The following is a 16,063-nucleotide window of genomic DNA, read 5'->3' on the forward strand; positions in this document are numbered from 1 at the left end:
TCTTCTTGAAGAACATTGTGTGTACTTTGTTTTTGCAATCTATTAGCAAATCTAGAAAGCATGTCTAAATAAAAGAGCACAGAAAATTGTTATATTTTTAAATATGGATATTTATAGCATTTAATGCTATGAGACATTTGCTTTTCTCTAGATTAGTTTCCATTTAAAATCATATATTAAATATAGCAGTAGGCTAAGTTAAGAGTAATTAATAGTACAATATCTAGTAAATGTTAGATATTCAATAAATGTTAGAATCAGTTAGAATATGTTAGTACCCTGTAAAACAACTCTAATAAACTCTTAAAAATATCTTGTTTGTGTTACCTTGGAATATAAACCTCTTCTGAAATTTTCCTCAGCCTCTCCATTATTATTGGATTCTGGTGAAGCTGAGTTTTCTGCACTCTCCTTATTGTAATGGTTGTATTTAGGTTCAAACCAAGTAACTCTTGCTCCAATAAAGGTAACTATCCTGACTTTCTGAAATGTAATCAATCCTAATTGCTTAGCTTTTCTCAGTGGAACTTAACAGCAATCAGTCTGCACTCTACTCTGTATTTTCTCAAGAAAGGCTCTGCAACTTTTTGGGAACTTACATGTCTATAAGCCTTGGCTCCAACCACCTCAACTAAGTCCATTTGCGTCACAAATTTTCTAGTATATGTTTAACATTGGAGATACGGGGAAAGTAAGGGGGAACTGTTGTAATAGCCAAGGCTAAGGAAGTTGGCAGAGAGCCTAGTTTGAATGACCAAAAGGAAAAAGGGTAAGAGATGAAGAACTAACGAGAGTCACTGGCATTAAGTAGGTAATTAGAAAATAAAAGCACTAAGGAATGAAATCACAAGGGAGGAGAAACATAGGCAGGGTATGAAGGATGTTATGAGGTGGAAACTGTATGGAAAAGCAGATGGATTGTATTAAAGAAAAGTTTAGAAGTGCAGGGTAAGTATTGGAATCATGAGAATGGTAGAATCCAGAGATAAAGAAAATAGGTAATATTTGTAATCATTACATTCAGTAGTCCAGAGTTTGACATATAGAAATGTTAAAATTGATCAAATATAAAGGAATTTGGTATTAAATGTGTACTTTTTCATAAAAAATGAAATATTCTTGAAGTGGTTTCTTTTTTTTGGAACCCATATATTATAATCTATTATATTTTTTTTCTTTTATATTGGTGGGAATTACCTATTACACATCGTTGGAAGACCCAAATGTTAAATTCTACATAATAAAGAGTTATACCTTTAGAAAACAAGTGATATAAAACCAAAAATATTTTAACAGTATTACAGCATTATTTTTAAAATAAATTTTTACAATTTAACTTACATTATTCAGTGACTTTTAGTATTTTTTGAAAACTCCATGTTAAATGTTTCACTTTGAGCTATATCTTGCCATTAATTTTATAATTTTAAAATTATGATTTTTCTAGGGCCAGGAAAACTTGTGTTGGGCTGCTTTAGACAAAAGTGGAGAAGAAGTGGTAACTTCTAAGGGTTGGTACAAACTATGTATAATATGCCCTTTCTTTGATAAGAATAGTTGTTCTATCTTCCCTTTATTACTATTAATTTGATAATATTAAATGTAATAGACTTCTATTATACTTGATAACATCTGCTTCAATGTGTATTTCTCAAAGCAGTAGATGGAACAACAATTTATGTAACTCTCAGCCACTGTCTTTTTGGCTTATTTTTTCCAGATAATTTAGAAGATGAGACTGAAGATGATGACCTGTTTGAAACAGAGTTTAGACAATATAAAAGAACATACTACATGACAAAGATGGGCGTTGATGTAGTGTCTGAGTATGTTTTTGCCAGTGTTTTTACTTTAAAATAGAAAAATTACATTTTTTTTCCCAGCTTCATTTTGTTTTTATTGAAGTAATTTAGGTTTACAACATTAGTATATGATTTGGAAGCATAGGATCACACCCTTTGGGTTACCACACCACACCCACCACCAAAGCACCAAAAGTACTCCACCTTAGTCTATTTGTACCCATCCCCCCTAATGGCCTCAGTTCTACAGATTTCGCAGGTTTCCTATTGGATGGATTCTATCTGACCCTTTGTTTTGTATCTCTGTATTCCACATATAAGTGATAACTACTGATTTACTTCACTTAGCATAATCCCCTCTAGTTCAATCCATGTAATCACAAAAGGCAAGGGTCCATCTTTCTTTTAGTAAAGTAGTATTCCATTATATTGATATACCACATGGTCCTATTCCACTCCCCTGTCTTTGGGCACTGGGGTTCTTTCCATAGCTTGGCCATTGTAAATAATGCTGCAATGAGCATAGGATTGCATATATCCCTTCAAATTAGTGTTTTTGTGTTATTTGGTTAGATACATAGGAATGGAATTGCTAGATCAAATGGTTGATTTATTTTTAATATTTTCAGAAGCCTCTATAATGTTTCTACAGGGGCTGGAACTGTGTGCTTCCTGCCAATAGCATACGAGGGTTCCTTTTTCTCCATGTCCTCGCCAACACTTGCTAGTTTCTGGTATTAGTGAAATGGACCATTCTCATGAGGTGATATCTCATTGTAGTTTTGATTTGCAGTTCCCTGGCGATAAGTGATCATGAGCATTTTTTCATGTGCCTGTTGCCATCTGTTTGTCTTCTTTGGAGAAGTGCCTATTTAGCTCTTCTGCCTACTTTTTGATTATTTGTTAAGTATTCTGTTAAGTTGTATGAGTTCTTTGTAGATCTTAAATAACAGCTCCTTGTCAGATGTATGATGATCTTTTATGATTCCATATGAATTTCAGTAATATTTGCTCTATTTCTTTGAAGAATGCCATTGAAACTTCAATAAGGCATCAAATCTGTATATTGTATTGGCTATTTTACCAATATTAATTCTTCCAACACTTGAGCAGGAAATAACTTTTCATTTTTGTGTCTTTTGTTTCTTTTAACAATGTCTTACTGTTTTCATTGTATACGTTCTTTGTCTCCTTTGTTAAGCTTACTCCTAGATATTTTATTCTTTTTGATGCAATTATAAAAGGGAGTGTTTTCTTGATTTCCTTACTCTTCTAGCATATTACTTGCATATACAAATGCAACTGATTTTTGTTAATATTGATTTTGTAATCTACCACTTTGCTGAATTGATTGTTGCAGTGAGATTTTTAGTGGAGTCTTTAAAGTATACTGCATATATTATCATGTCATCTGAAAATGATGATAGTTGTACTACTTCTTCCCTAGTTTGCATTATTTTTATATCCTTCTCTTGAATAATTGCTCTCCCTGAGATTTCCAATACTATGTTGAATAGTAGTGGTAAAAGTGAATATCCTAGTTATGTAACAGATCATAGAGGAAAAGCTTTCAGTTTTCACCACTGAAAATGGTAACAGATGTGAGCTTTTCCTATGTGGTATTTATTATGTTGAAATACGTTTGAGGGTTTTTTTCATAAATGGATGTTGGATCTTATCAAATACTTTCTCAGCATCTATTTATGATCATATGATTTTTATCTTTCTATATCTTGATGTGGTACATTACATTGATTGATTTTTAGGTTTTGTTTTTTTTTTTTTTTTTTTAAAGATTTATTTATTTATTTATTTATTTATACAAGCACTGGGTACAGTCAGAAGCGCGGGAGGGTGAGAGAATTCACCAGAGCCAGAGCGGGGAGCAGAACAGGCAGAAGGACCGAAGTACACTGCTGAGGGGAGCAGCGGGCGGCAGGAGAGGTCTGCGTGCCATGTGGGACCCTCCTCCGGTGGCCAGGGAGCAGCCGGGGATCGAACCGGCGCTGCAGAGGCTGCGGGCAGCTTCGCAACCCAGCGCTCAACCGCTGCGCCACCGGGGAGGCCCGATTTTTAGGTTTTGAACCATCCTTCTGTCACTGAAAAAAATCCCATTTGATCATGGTGTGTGATCCTTTTAATGCATTATTGAATATAGTTTGCTAAGATTTTGTTGAGGATTTTAGCATTTGTTGTTCAGGAAAATTGGTCTGTAGGTTTTATATGTTTGTGTGTGTGTGTGTGTGTGTGTGTGTGTGTGTGTGTGTGTGTGTGTGTGATCTGTCTGCTTTTGGTATCAGGGTAATGATGGCCTCATAAAATGTGCTTGGAAATGTTCCCTCTTCCTCAGTTTTTTGGAAGAGTTTGAGAAGTGTAGGTAGTTTGCCTTTGAAGGTTTGGTAGAACTCACTAGTAAAACCATCTGGTCCTGGGCATTTGTTTTTTGTGACTCTTGATAATTCTTTCAACTTACTGCTAGTAATTGGTCTGTTTAGGTTTTCTATTTCTTCTTAATTTAGTCTCAGAGAATTGTATATCTCTAAGAATTTGTCCATATCTTTCAGGTTATTCTGCTTACTAGCAAACAGATGTTCACAGTAACCGCTTAAAATCCCCTGAATTTCTGAGATGTCTGTTGCAACTTCTTCTCTTTCATTTCTAATATTTATTTTAACTTTTTCCCCTTTTTTTCTTTGTGAATCTAGCTAGAGATTTGTATTTTTCATTTGTTGAGGAGCCAGATTTTGGTTTCACTGATCTTTTCAACTGTCTGGTTGACTTCCATTTCATTTATTTATGCTCTAATTTTTTTAATTTCTCTTTTCCACTGACTTTGCTTTAATTTGTTCATCCTTTTCTAGCTCCTTATGGTGGAAGATAAGATTATTTGAGAGTAAAGGAGAGTTGTAGGTTATATCATTCTTGAATGACACTTTTTATCATTATTTTAAACATATTCCATCCTCTCCTTGCCCTTAGTGTTTCCTCAAAGATGTCAGATATAAACCTGATGGTGATACATTTATAGCTTTTGTGCTTCTTCCCCCTAGTCAGCTTTAATGTTTATTTCTTTGTCTAAAGGTTTTTCTTTGTTTCATGACTATGCATCTTGGTGTAGGTCTCATTACATATTGGTAACCAGATTTACTTTTTTTTTTTCAAGATTCATTTATTTATGTATACAAGCACTGGGTGCAGTCAGAAGTGTGGGTGGTGAGAGAATTCACTGGAGCCAGAATAGGGAACAGAACAGGCAGATTGATGAAGTACACTGCTGAGGGGAGCAGCGGGCGCGACAGGAGAGGTCTGCGCGCCATGTGGGATCCTTGCTGGTGGCCAGGGATCGAACTGGTACTGCAGAAGCTGCGGGCAGTTTTGCAGCCCAGCACTCAACCGCTGTGCCACCAGGGAGGCCCCAGATTTACTTTTAGCTTCATGGATTTGTATATTTAGCTCCTTCTCTAAGTTTGGCATGTTTTTCCTCTATCATTTCTTTGAATAATTTCTGTTTCTTTCCATTCTGTGCTCTGTCTTTTTCACTAGGGACCCTGCCCACCTTGCTCATTCCAGCACCTACTAATGTGTCTCCCCTTAGTTAAAGGTGTGCCTCCATACTAATCAGCTCCCCCCATCCCTTGTCTGTCAGCCAAACATGGGAGCATAGCTTCCATATTTGCACCACGGGTTCCTGCCCTTGACATAGTCTCTCTGTGCGTCTCTCCTTCTGTCTTTTGTTGTATAGAGTTGAATTTCCTCAATGTCTCTTCTGTTGTAGTCAATTTTGATCTCCAGTATCCAAAAATGCTCTAGTTTCTCCTCTGAGTACAGTGTCATGTTGAAAACTTTAATTATCATTCTAAGTGCAACTCAGGGAATCTTGACTGCTGATATCTTACCTCTTCCCAAAGTTAGATTTTTCCAAAACTGTGTAACTTTGATGGTTGTGGTAGTAGAAGAGAGGGGTTTTTGGTTTCATAAATTTTTGTAGACCTTTCCATTAATATGGCTTCAGAGAAGGTATTATAATACTGTGATAAAATTGCGAAATAAAAATGATGGGTTTTTTGCTTCCTATCTCATAAAACTTAAATCAAACACATCTCAAAGGCCACCTAACTTATTCCCACATTAATACCTAATTCAAAAGTTCCTTAAGGGGCCTCCCTGGTGGCTTAGGGGTTAAGTCTCAGCGCTATCACTGATATCAATGTTATGTCAGATGCCCTGGTCTCGTCCACTGCTCCTCCCAGCAGTGTATTTCAGTAAATCCATCTGTTCTGCTCCCCACTCTGCTATGGTGAATCCTCTCACCCTCCACACCTCTGTAGACCTTCTATGCAAAATAATAATAATAATAATAATAAAGACCCAAAGTTCATTAAGAATTTAAATCCAGAAGACCTCCCCGGTGGCGCAGCGGTTGAGTGCTGGGTTGCAAAGCTGCCCGCAGCCTCTGCAGCGCCAGTTCAATCCCCGGCTGCTCCCCGGCCACCGGAGGAGGGTCCCACATGGCGCGCAGACTTCTCCTGCTGCCCGCTGCACCCCTCAGCAGTGTACTTTGGTCCTGCCTGCTCTGCTACCAGCTCTGGCTCTGGTGAGTTCTCTCACCCTCCCGCGCTTCTGGCTGTACCCAGTGCTTGTATAAATAAATAAATAAATCTTAAAAAAAAAAAAAAAGAATTTAACTCCAGAATGGTAGCTTTTACAATCCATGGTATGAATTGTGTATGTTTATATTTTATTTATTTTAGTTTACAGATACTTATATAGTGCTTACCAAATGCCAGGTACAGTTTTAAGCATATTTGATATATTGATACATATAATTCTAACAATTTTTGTTTATTGAAGTATCTTTCATTTACAACACTGTATGTGATTAGAGGTATAGGATCACTCCCTTCATGTGTATGTTATCACATCATGCCCACTTCCAAGGCACTAAAATTCCTCCACCATAGTCCCTTCTACCCCCTCCTCCCTTCCCCTTTGGTAGTCTCAAATTTACAGTCAGATTTGTAGAGTTTGTTTTTGATTTAGTTTTCTCTGACCTTTCTTTTGTTTCTGTATATTTCAGCATCCCATTGTTATCTTTCTCTTTTCCGTATATTTCACTTAGCATAATCCTCTCCAGTCCCATCCATGGCACAGCAATTTTTTAAGATAAAATGAATAATTATTATTTTACAGTACAGGAAAATTAAGGAATAATGTTGTCTAAATGATTTGCTCAATATTTTGGCAGAACTAGGACTTGAACACAGTTTGTCTGTCTCCAGAGCTTGTGCTCCTAACCACTAGATAATACTGCTTCTCTATGAGTTTTGTAAAATACTATTTTCCTTTAACATGCCCATTATACTTACATATTTTCTGTACTCTCATTTTTACTTTTTTTAAGATATAATAAAGTTCTATGTATTAGAGCTTTTCTAGCGTCTACCCAGGGGTAGACCCAAACTTTCAGACATTGTTCTATATACTTTCAGACTGTCTTCTAATCTAGATATAGTCTATCTTTCTAAAGGTTCTATATTTATATTGACTTCTAGTAACTAGAGGTATAGGAATTCTAATACAATTCAACTGCTCATTTAATATTATGTCAGATGCCATTAACATGAAGGTTTCAGAAATAAAATATTTTAAGTAGTTATGCCTTATATTTCTTTCTTAGTTCTGTTTACTTGGTTTCAATTGCATGGTATTTTGGTACCTGCATTTGGCACTAAATGCTTAATCTGATAAGCAGTCTTCTGTTTCATTTCCCTTCCCTTTTATATATTCAAATGTAGTCATAAAAATGAGATATCCTTGGCTTGCTTAACAAATAAATATTTTTAAATTGTTATATTCACTGTTGGACCAGCTATGGTGGTAGAATTCTTCACTTTATTACTGGTAGAGATATAAATTGGTGAAATTATTTTGGAAAGCACATATCTAAGCACATATTTAAGCCTTTAAAATATCCCTTTGATCCAAAGGGTCAGGAAAAAGACAAAACTTGCAGGCAAACCATAGATTTGAGGTATTCAGTAGGGAAAGGGAAGGGAGAGGGATCAAAACAGGAGAGGAAAGAGCACAAGAGATTATGGTGATGGTTCATGGATGCTGTGGTGTTGGGAAAATTGGGGGAACTACACCTTGCAAATATTGTATGAAAATGAACAATGATGTGAAAAATTTTTTTAATTAATTAAAATTAAAATAAACATAATGAAGAAAACTAAAAAAAAATCTCTTTGATCCAATAACCTAATTTTGAATCTATCTTGAAATATAAACTCAAACACATAAGATTCTTATGCAAGAATGATTATTACAAAGCTTTTTACAATACTAAAAAAATTAGAACTAATATACATATTTAATAAGAAGATTCATTATAATCGTTTCTACCTCTTCCTCACCATAGTCACTATCTCTGCCATTTTCACTATCTCCATAATCTGCAGAATAGCTAAACTGGTGTATATAGGATATTCATAACAATTTAGAAAGATACTTATATTTATTACTCAGTGTTAATTTTTTAAACAGGACCCAAAATCATAGGATACTCATTAATACTTTTAAAAAATGAGTATAGAAAAAAGACTGAAAAGAAACATGCTAGTGCCTCCCTGTTGGTGCAGGGGTTAATGACAGTGTTATCATGCTATGGCCAGCCACTGCAGCGAGGAGCAACCCACATTGGCACAGTAGACCTCTCCTGTCTTGCCCGCTGCCCCCCTCAGCAGTATGTTTCAATCAGTCTGCCTGTTCTGCTCCCCACCCTTTGGTGAATCCTCTCATCCCCCCACACCTCTGGCTTTTACCCCAGTTCTTATATGCATAAATAAATAAATCTTTTTTTAAAATGCCAAATATAATAAGTGATTGTTATAAGGTAATTAAAAAGTGCCTCTCTTCATTATCTAGATTTTCAATAATGAGGACATACTTCTTTGATGTTGTAAAAGTAATACATTTCATTTTTAAAAACATAACTCCCAGAAATATGGATATCTGAAATTTATTAAGTACCACTCTACCTGAATTTTACTAACAGCACTAACAGATTTATAACCAGTTTTGGCTTTATCCTAGGACTCCTTTTTTTTGGGGGGGGGGGCGGAGAAGAGGGAGAAACAATGAAAAATATTTTATTTTAAATGATGGCTTTTCGGACCTCCCTGGTGGCACAAGGAGTTAAGCAACGCACTATGAATCAATCCGCAGCCTCTGCAGCACAATTTCGATCCCCAGCCAGCCAGGGAGCAACCCACATGGTGCAGCAGACTGTTCTGTTCCCCACTCTGTCTCTGGTGAATGCTCTCACCCCCTGCATCTCTGGCCTGTACCCAGCTCTTGTATGCATAAATAAATGAATCTTTTAAAAATAAATAAATAAATAAATAATGGCTTTTTCAGAAAAAAAGAATTGGAGGAAGTATTGTTCAGTAGATGAGCACTTTTCAGTGTTCCAGTAACTATAACCAGATTTTAATATCTTTCAGTTTTCTGTTGTGATTCTCTTAAGTATTGTTCCAGATAAAGATTACTATCCCCCACTATTTAAGGGAATGCCTCTTTATGGAAAGCTTCAGTGGCTAAATCCTCAAACTTTAAATTAAAATACACTGATTGAATATATTCAGCAGGTTTAACTATTGACAGTTAATTTAGGAAAACTATAAGGCAACCCTTAATATGATAGGATGGAATTTTTAAAAAATAGTATTTGAGGTTCTGTTTGCAATTTTAGCTAATTGATTAAATAAGCATATGTGAGGCACAAAGTGTTATCAGAAGATAACATATTCTAAAGACAGTGGCCACTCTTCAAAAGATGTTATAATGAAAATAATTCTTTTCTATTTTCAGTGACTTTTTGGCTGACCAAGCTGCATGTTATGTTCAGGCAATACAGTGGATTTTGCACTACTATTATCATGGAGTTCAGTCCTGGAGCTGGTGAGAGAATGAGAAAGATTTGTCTTTTTATAGAGATTCATTCTATTAGAATCTTATATGGGAATCTCTTTTCCTCTAATTTCTATTTGTGATAGTATTTCTTTAAAAGATACACTTGTTTAACTGACATTTAGGTAATATGTTCTTATATGAGGATACTTGAATATTATCTTAATCTAACAAAAGATACATCCAGCCCTAACCAGGAAACTCTTTGTTCACCTAAGGTTTTAAAATTCTATGTTGTGATGAATCAACTGTAACAAAGTCCTCATAATTATTGGGTCCAACTGATGGTTATATAGGGTTGTTTATTCTTCTCTACATTTATATATATTTGAGAAAAACTATCAGGAATGATTATTAAAAAATTAGTTATTTGAATGTTAGAAGAGGAAAAAGGAATCTTTTCCTAGAAATAGTAATAATTCTTCATTTCTCTCATGTTTTCTATTCCAGCAAATTCCATTGAAATAGAAAAATAACCAGAAAAATGATGGGAAAGTAGACTTTCATGTGATGTCATCATTTGTTTTGTTTTCAGCACACTTCTGCTAGGTTTTGTTTTAAAGTACCATACAGCAAAACATTTCAAACTAATGTGGCATTACTTATGATTTCATTTAATAATAGCCTGAAAAAATATCTTTACAATAGCTAATGTGATTCTCAGACCTCTCTGAAGTACATTCTAATGAAGAAAACCCTTGATTTCCCATTTTTAAGAGGGCATTATTCCTCTTGTATTACCAGACATGAAGGCCAGGCATTTGAAAAGCATTTTTTCATATAATCCTCACATCCATTTAAATATTATTTTATGCCTTTTGCAGATATAGAAACTGAAACTAAGTGAGGTTAATTTTTTCAAGGTCAGACACCCAAGAATATGGTCCAACCCTTCCTTATTCCAGGGTCTATTTTCCATTATTCCACATGCCATTTGGGCTCATAAACTTACCCATCTTCTTGAAATATGTCATAATAGAATATAAAATGTTTCTTCATTGGGGGGGTGTCCTTAGACAAACATTAAGAACATTGAAACCTTGTAAAATTATATCTTTGAACCTTTTAAAATTATTTATAACTGTGGTTAAAGGTGAGACGATATTATACAAAAACAATAAATAGTGTGTATAATTGATAAATGGCTTAATGCATATTACAAACACAATACGTACTAATTCTAAGATAAATCTTAGAACTAGGTAACAGTCACATGAGCTCAGACTCACTGTTTTCCCTGTTCTCATGGTAGAAACTGAGTCCCAAGCAACTTAACTGAAAGGTCTGACCTTTACTTCATTCTAACAATCTGTTGATTGGAAGATTCACACTTCACATTTGGGAGCTAAAAGAACCATTTTATTTCATATGTGTATGTATGTTTATCCTTCAATTATGATAATCCCAATATTGAAAATGTGAAACTGTACTTTAAGGAAATATAATATTTGTTGTCATCACATAACCTCAATTTTCCACCACCAGTGAGTTAGAATAAAGTATGGGTGATAGTTTTTTTCTTTAAAGTTGTTGCTTTAGGTGTTGTTAAAATGGAAAAAAAAGTTTGTACTTAAAATTGACATGCTTCTTAAGTTGACAACTATTTAAAACTCAGTTTTGTTTTATAGGTTTTATCCCTACCATTATGCACCATTTTTATCAGATATCCGCAATATCAGTACACTCAAACTCCATTTTGAACTAGGGAAACCTTTTAAGCCATTTGAACAACTTCTTGCTGTCCTTCCAGCAGCCAGCAAAAATTTACTTCCTACATGCTACCAGGTGGGTTTCAGAATTAAATAATTTTATGTCCTTTGTGATATTAGCCAAATATATTTATTTTTAATTTCAAATAAAGTATTTTAAGTAAGACCCTCCCTTCAAAAGTAATTGCTTGATTTAAAGTTAGCTTCATTTTTTAAATGTAAGCAGTCCATAAACCATTCAGCACGTAGCTTTTTCATTTTTAGTACCTTTATTTATTTATTTTTAAATTTTATTTATTTATGCATATAAGGGCTGAGATGTGGGGAGAGGGGTGGTAAGAAGATTCACCAGAGACAGAGTGGGGAGCAGAAGAGGCAAACTGACTAAAATATACTGCTGAGGGGAGCAGCAGGCTAGGCAGGAGAGGTATGCTGTACCATATTGGTCAGCTCTCAGGCGGGGATTGAACTCATATTGCAGTGGCTGCTGATAGCTTTGCAGTGCTGAAACTTAACCATTTGTACCATCAGGGATGCCCCATTTTTAGTACCTTTAATTAAATCTTAAATTTGCCTCTGTCTGCATTGATGAAAGTAAACTGCAACAGGTAAAATCTAAAGTCAACTACTTTGTCCAAATGCTCATAGATTCATTCTTGTTCTCTTTTATTCTCTACCTGTTAAAATAGGGTGGTTCTAATAAGTCATCTTAACAAAAGTGTTACCTCACTTTTATACTTGAGTTTTAAGTATTTTATTTATCAAATTGTGGCTTTTCTGTCTTTTACATGTTTCATATAATAACAGAAGGAAGTTATTTCAGGATTGATTGGGTCACCAAAACTGCAGTAAACCTGCTTACTCTAAGGGTTACTTTCATTTAGTTCTTCTAAAATATTAATCTGTTATAATCCCATGGTCTGGTTGCAGAAATTAGAGTAGATGCACACACATACACATGCATGTACTTGAACAATGTTAAAACTGCATTCCACATCTTCCTTATGCTTAACTTGTCCTTCATCCTGACCTTTGGTCTCCCTTTTTTCTTAAATCTTTCTGATATTTTTCCCCTATCTTCACATACATTAAGAATTGATACTCTCCCACTTTGAGACAGTATAGCCATGCACACATTTTATAGCCAAATCTGTTTTAATTGTTGTGTCCATGCCACACTCATTATTAAATACTTTGAGTATCACCTGAGAAATATGCTCTTTTAGTTCTTTAGAAAGTTTTTATATCATAATTTTCCATATTTGTTTCCTAGAAGACATTTTTATCCTTTAGTTATCTGCCCCTGTTATGAAATCTCTTGTAAAATGATGTCTTAATTGGATTTTTTTCTTTGCTATTAGTGATGAAGAGATTCTTAGCTTTTAAGATTTTTTATTTTTTTAAATATTTATTTATTTATACAAGCACTGGGTACAGGCTAGAGGCAGGGGAGGGTGAGAGAATTCACCAGACACAGAGCAGGGAGCAGAATAAGCAGAAGGACCGAAGTATACTGCTGAGGGGAGCAGCGGGTGAGACAGGAGAGATCTGCTGCTCCATGTGGGAATCTCCCTGGCTGGCCAGGAATCGCACCGGCGCTGCAGATGCTGCAGACAGCTTCACAGCGCTGCGCTCAACCCACTGCACCACCAGGGAGGCCCTAAGATTTTTTATTTTTAAATTATCTTATATAACACTTCTTATATAATAGAATCTATAATAGAATCATTTGATTAACATGAAGATAAATTGTTTAAAGTTTAAAATGGAGGAATATTGAAAACTTGTTAAATTAATTGAAATTTGTGTGGGAAAACAGATATAGTAAACCTCATGGAGCAAAAAGACAGTAAAAAGGAGAAGTGATCAAATTCAGGCTAAAGATGTTTCAGCTACACGTCAGCGGAATGGGAAAATGATTATAGCAGAGAAATTAGAAGTCTCATAGTAGATAATCAGAATATGCAAGCAATATCACAGTACATGGAAGATATAAATAGTTTTGTTTTGCTTAGAAATTTTAAGCTGTAGCATGAAGAATATTGTAAATATATTAACAAAAAGCTATATGTATTGATATTCTTATATTTCAATTGTACTATTTTATATTCTCACAGCATTTGATGACCAGTGAAGACTCACCAATTATAGAATACTATCCACCTGATTTTAAAACTGACCTAAATGGGAAACAACAGGAATGGGAAGCTGTGGTATTAATACCTTTTATTGACGAGGTCAGTGCATGAAGCAGTTATATGTACACATACATTCTTTTTTTTTTTAAAGATTTATTTACTTATACAAGAACTGGGGTACAGATCAGAGGCGCGGGAGGGTGAGAGAATTCACCAGAGAGAGCAGGGAGCAAAACAGGCAGACGGACTGAAAACACTGCTGAGGGGAGCAGCGGGCGAGGTAGGAGAGGTCTGACATGCCATGTGGGTTTCTCCCTGGCTGGCCAGGGATAGAACTCATGCTGCAGAGGCTGCGGACAGCTTCACAGCGCAGTGCTTAACCGGCTGCTCCACCAGGGAGGCCCTACACATATATTCTTAATCAGAGATTATTTCATATAAATTAATGAGCATTAGTTTTTAATCACCATTATGTTTTGCTAATGAATTTAAACTACTCTTTTCTTCATTATATGCATCAAAACTTGTAGGTATGCTAACTATAAGAAAGTTGGAGTGACTTTAGTAATATTAGACAAAGTAGACTTTAAGCAAAGACTGCTACCAGAAATCAAGAGGTAAATATTTCATAATGATTAAAACATTAAGTCAGTAGATCAAGAAGAAATGAAAAATGCTGAATGTATATGTAGGTGATGACTGGGCTTCAAATATATGAAACAGAAACTGTCAGAGTTGACAGAAGAGATAGAGAAGTCCGCGGTAAACTTGGAAATTTCAGTACTTCTCTCTTAGGAATTGATAGAACAAGAAGAGAGAAAAGTGAACACTATCCATCAAGCACTATAAATCTATTCATCTTCATTAATATTTATAGAACACACACCCAACAAGTGTAGAATACTCTTAGTAGGTGAGTAAGGAACATTCCCTAAGATTATTTGCTATGATGGAAAACATGTCTCAATAAATTTAAAAGGGTTAAAATCAAACAGGGCATGTTCTCTGATCACATGGAATTAAGTTAAAAATCAGTAACAAACATCTGGAAAATCTGAACTGTTTTGAAATTAAATAACATACTTCTAAATAATACATGAATGAGAGAAGAAATTAAGGGAGTAATTTGAAAATATTTTGACCTGATGATAATAAAAATGCAACATATTATAATCTGTGTGATAAAACTATAGCAGTGCCTAAAAGAAGACTTAAGATTCTAGAAGCTTATACAAAACAAGAAAAAGGTTTGAATAAATTATCTAAGCTTCCTAACATAATTAGTTAGGAGAGTAAGATACAAATTAAACCCAAACTAATCCAAATGAAGGAACTTATAAAGATAGGGGCAGGAATCCATGGAAAATGAAAAAACTATGAGGAAAATCAATGAAACCAAATGTTGATGCTATTAAAATTTTAATAATAAATCTTAAAATAAAATTTTAATAATAAAATTGATAATTTCTAGCTAGACTGATCAAGAAATAGGAAGAAGGGAGGAGAGAAATAATATATAAATTGCCAATATTAGGAAGGAAAGAAGAGAGACTATAATTCTACAGATATTTAAACGATAGTTAAGGAACATTATGAATGATTTTGTGCCAACAAAGTGAACAAGATAAAATGAACACATTTTTTTAGACATAACTTACCAAAAATATATAAAATGTTTTATATCTTGGCTTACATGGAAATATGCAAAGTACAAAACATGTCAAAATTTATCAAATTATGAATTTTAGGCCTGCGTGTTTTAAATGTAAGTTATGCCTCAATTAAAAAAAAAATGTACCCAGGGTGGGGGGCGAGAGAGGGGAGGTATTGGGGTCAGAATGGGGGGGTTTGCAATTTTATGGGGAATATAAAAATAAAATTTATTATTTAAAAATAAATAAATAAATGTACCCACTTTAAAAAAAAATTCTCTAGTGGAGGAAAAAATTTTTATTCATATCTTACAGCTTTTATTATTTATTTATAGATTTATCTTTATTATACATAAAGAACTGAGGTGTAGGCTGGGGGATGGGGAAGGGAGGCCTGGGGAAGAGTGCGAGGATTCACCAGAGAGAGAGTGGGGAGCAGAACAGGCAGATCTACTGAAATACACTGCTGAGGGGAGCAGTGGGTGAGACAGGAGAAGTCTGATGTGCCATGTGGGTAGCTCCCTGGCTGGACATGGAACTCATGTTGCAGTAGTGGCTATAGCTCAATAGTGAGACTTAACCCCTTGTGCCACCAGGGAGGCCCCATATCTTACAGCTTTTAAAAAGGATGTTTGTTGTATGTGAGAAGATGCTTGCCAGCCAACAGATAGAGAATTAAGTTGTGACATTGTCTTTGTAGCCTGTATGTGTGCAAACTTAGTTCCATGTAGACAGTTAACAACTGTCACATTATTATTACTTTATTTTTTTTTTTTTTTTTTTTTTTTTTTTTT

The 16,063-nt window shown here is 34.8% G+C and overlaps 1 protein-coding gene across 3 annotated transcripts in view; it reads left to right on the forward strand.

Annotated features, from left to right (window-relative positions):
• Positions 1 to 16,063, forward strand: part of XRN1 (5'-3' exoribonuclease 1) — a 128,859-nt gene that overhangs the window by 27,416 nt on the left and 85,380 nt on the right. For all 3 annotated transcript variants that reach the window (XM_037525850.2, XM_037525851.2, XM_054700762.1), the window contains exons 11-15: positions 1,448 to 1,511; positions 1,721 to 1,826; positions 9,672 to 9,761; positions 11,399 to 11,555; positions 13,597 to 13,716. In XM_037525850.2, coding sequence (XP_037381747.1) covers positions 1,448 to 1,511; positions 1,721 to 1,826; positions 9,672 to 9,761; positions 11,399 to 11,555; positions 13,597 to 13,716 — 537 coding nt within the window. The remainder of the gene's footprint in view (positions 1 to 1,447; positions 1,512 to 1,720; positions 1,827 to 9,671; positions 9,762 to 11,398; positions 11,556 to 13,596; positions 13,717 to 16,063) is intronic.

The sequence above is a fragment of the Talpa occidentalis genome, unplaced genomic scaffold (genome assembly GCF_014898055.3).
Source record: "Talpa occidentalis isolate TD23 unplaced genomic scaffold, MPIMG_talOcc4v2.1 talOcc4.4, whole genome shotgun sequence".
NCBI classification, from domain to species: domain Eukaryota; kingdom Metazoa; phylum Chordata; class Mammalia; order Eulipotyphla; family Talpidae; genus Talpa; species Talpa occidentalis.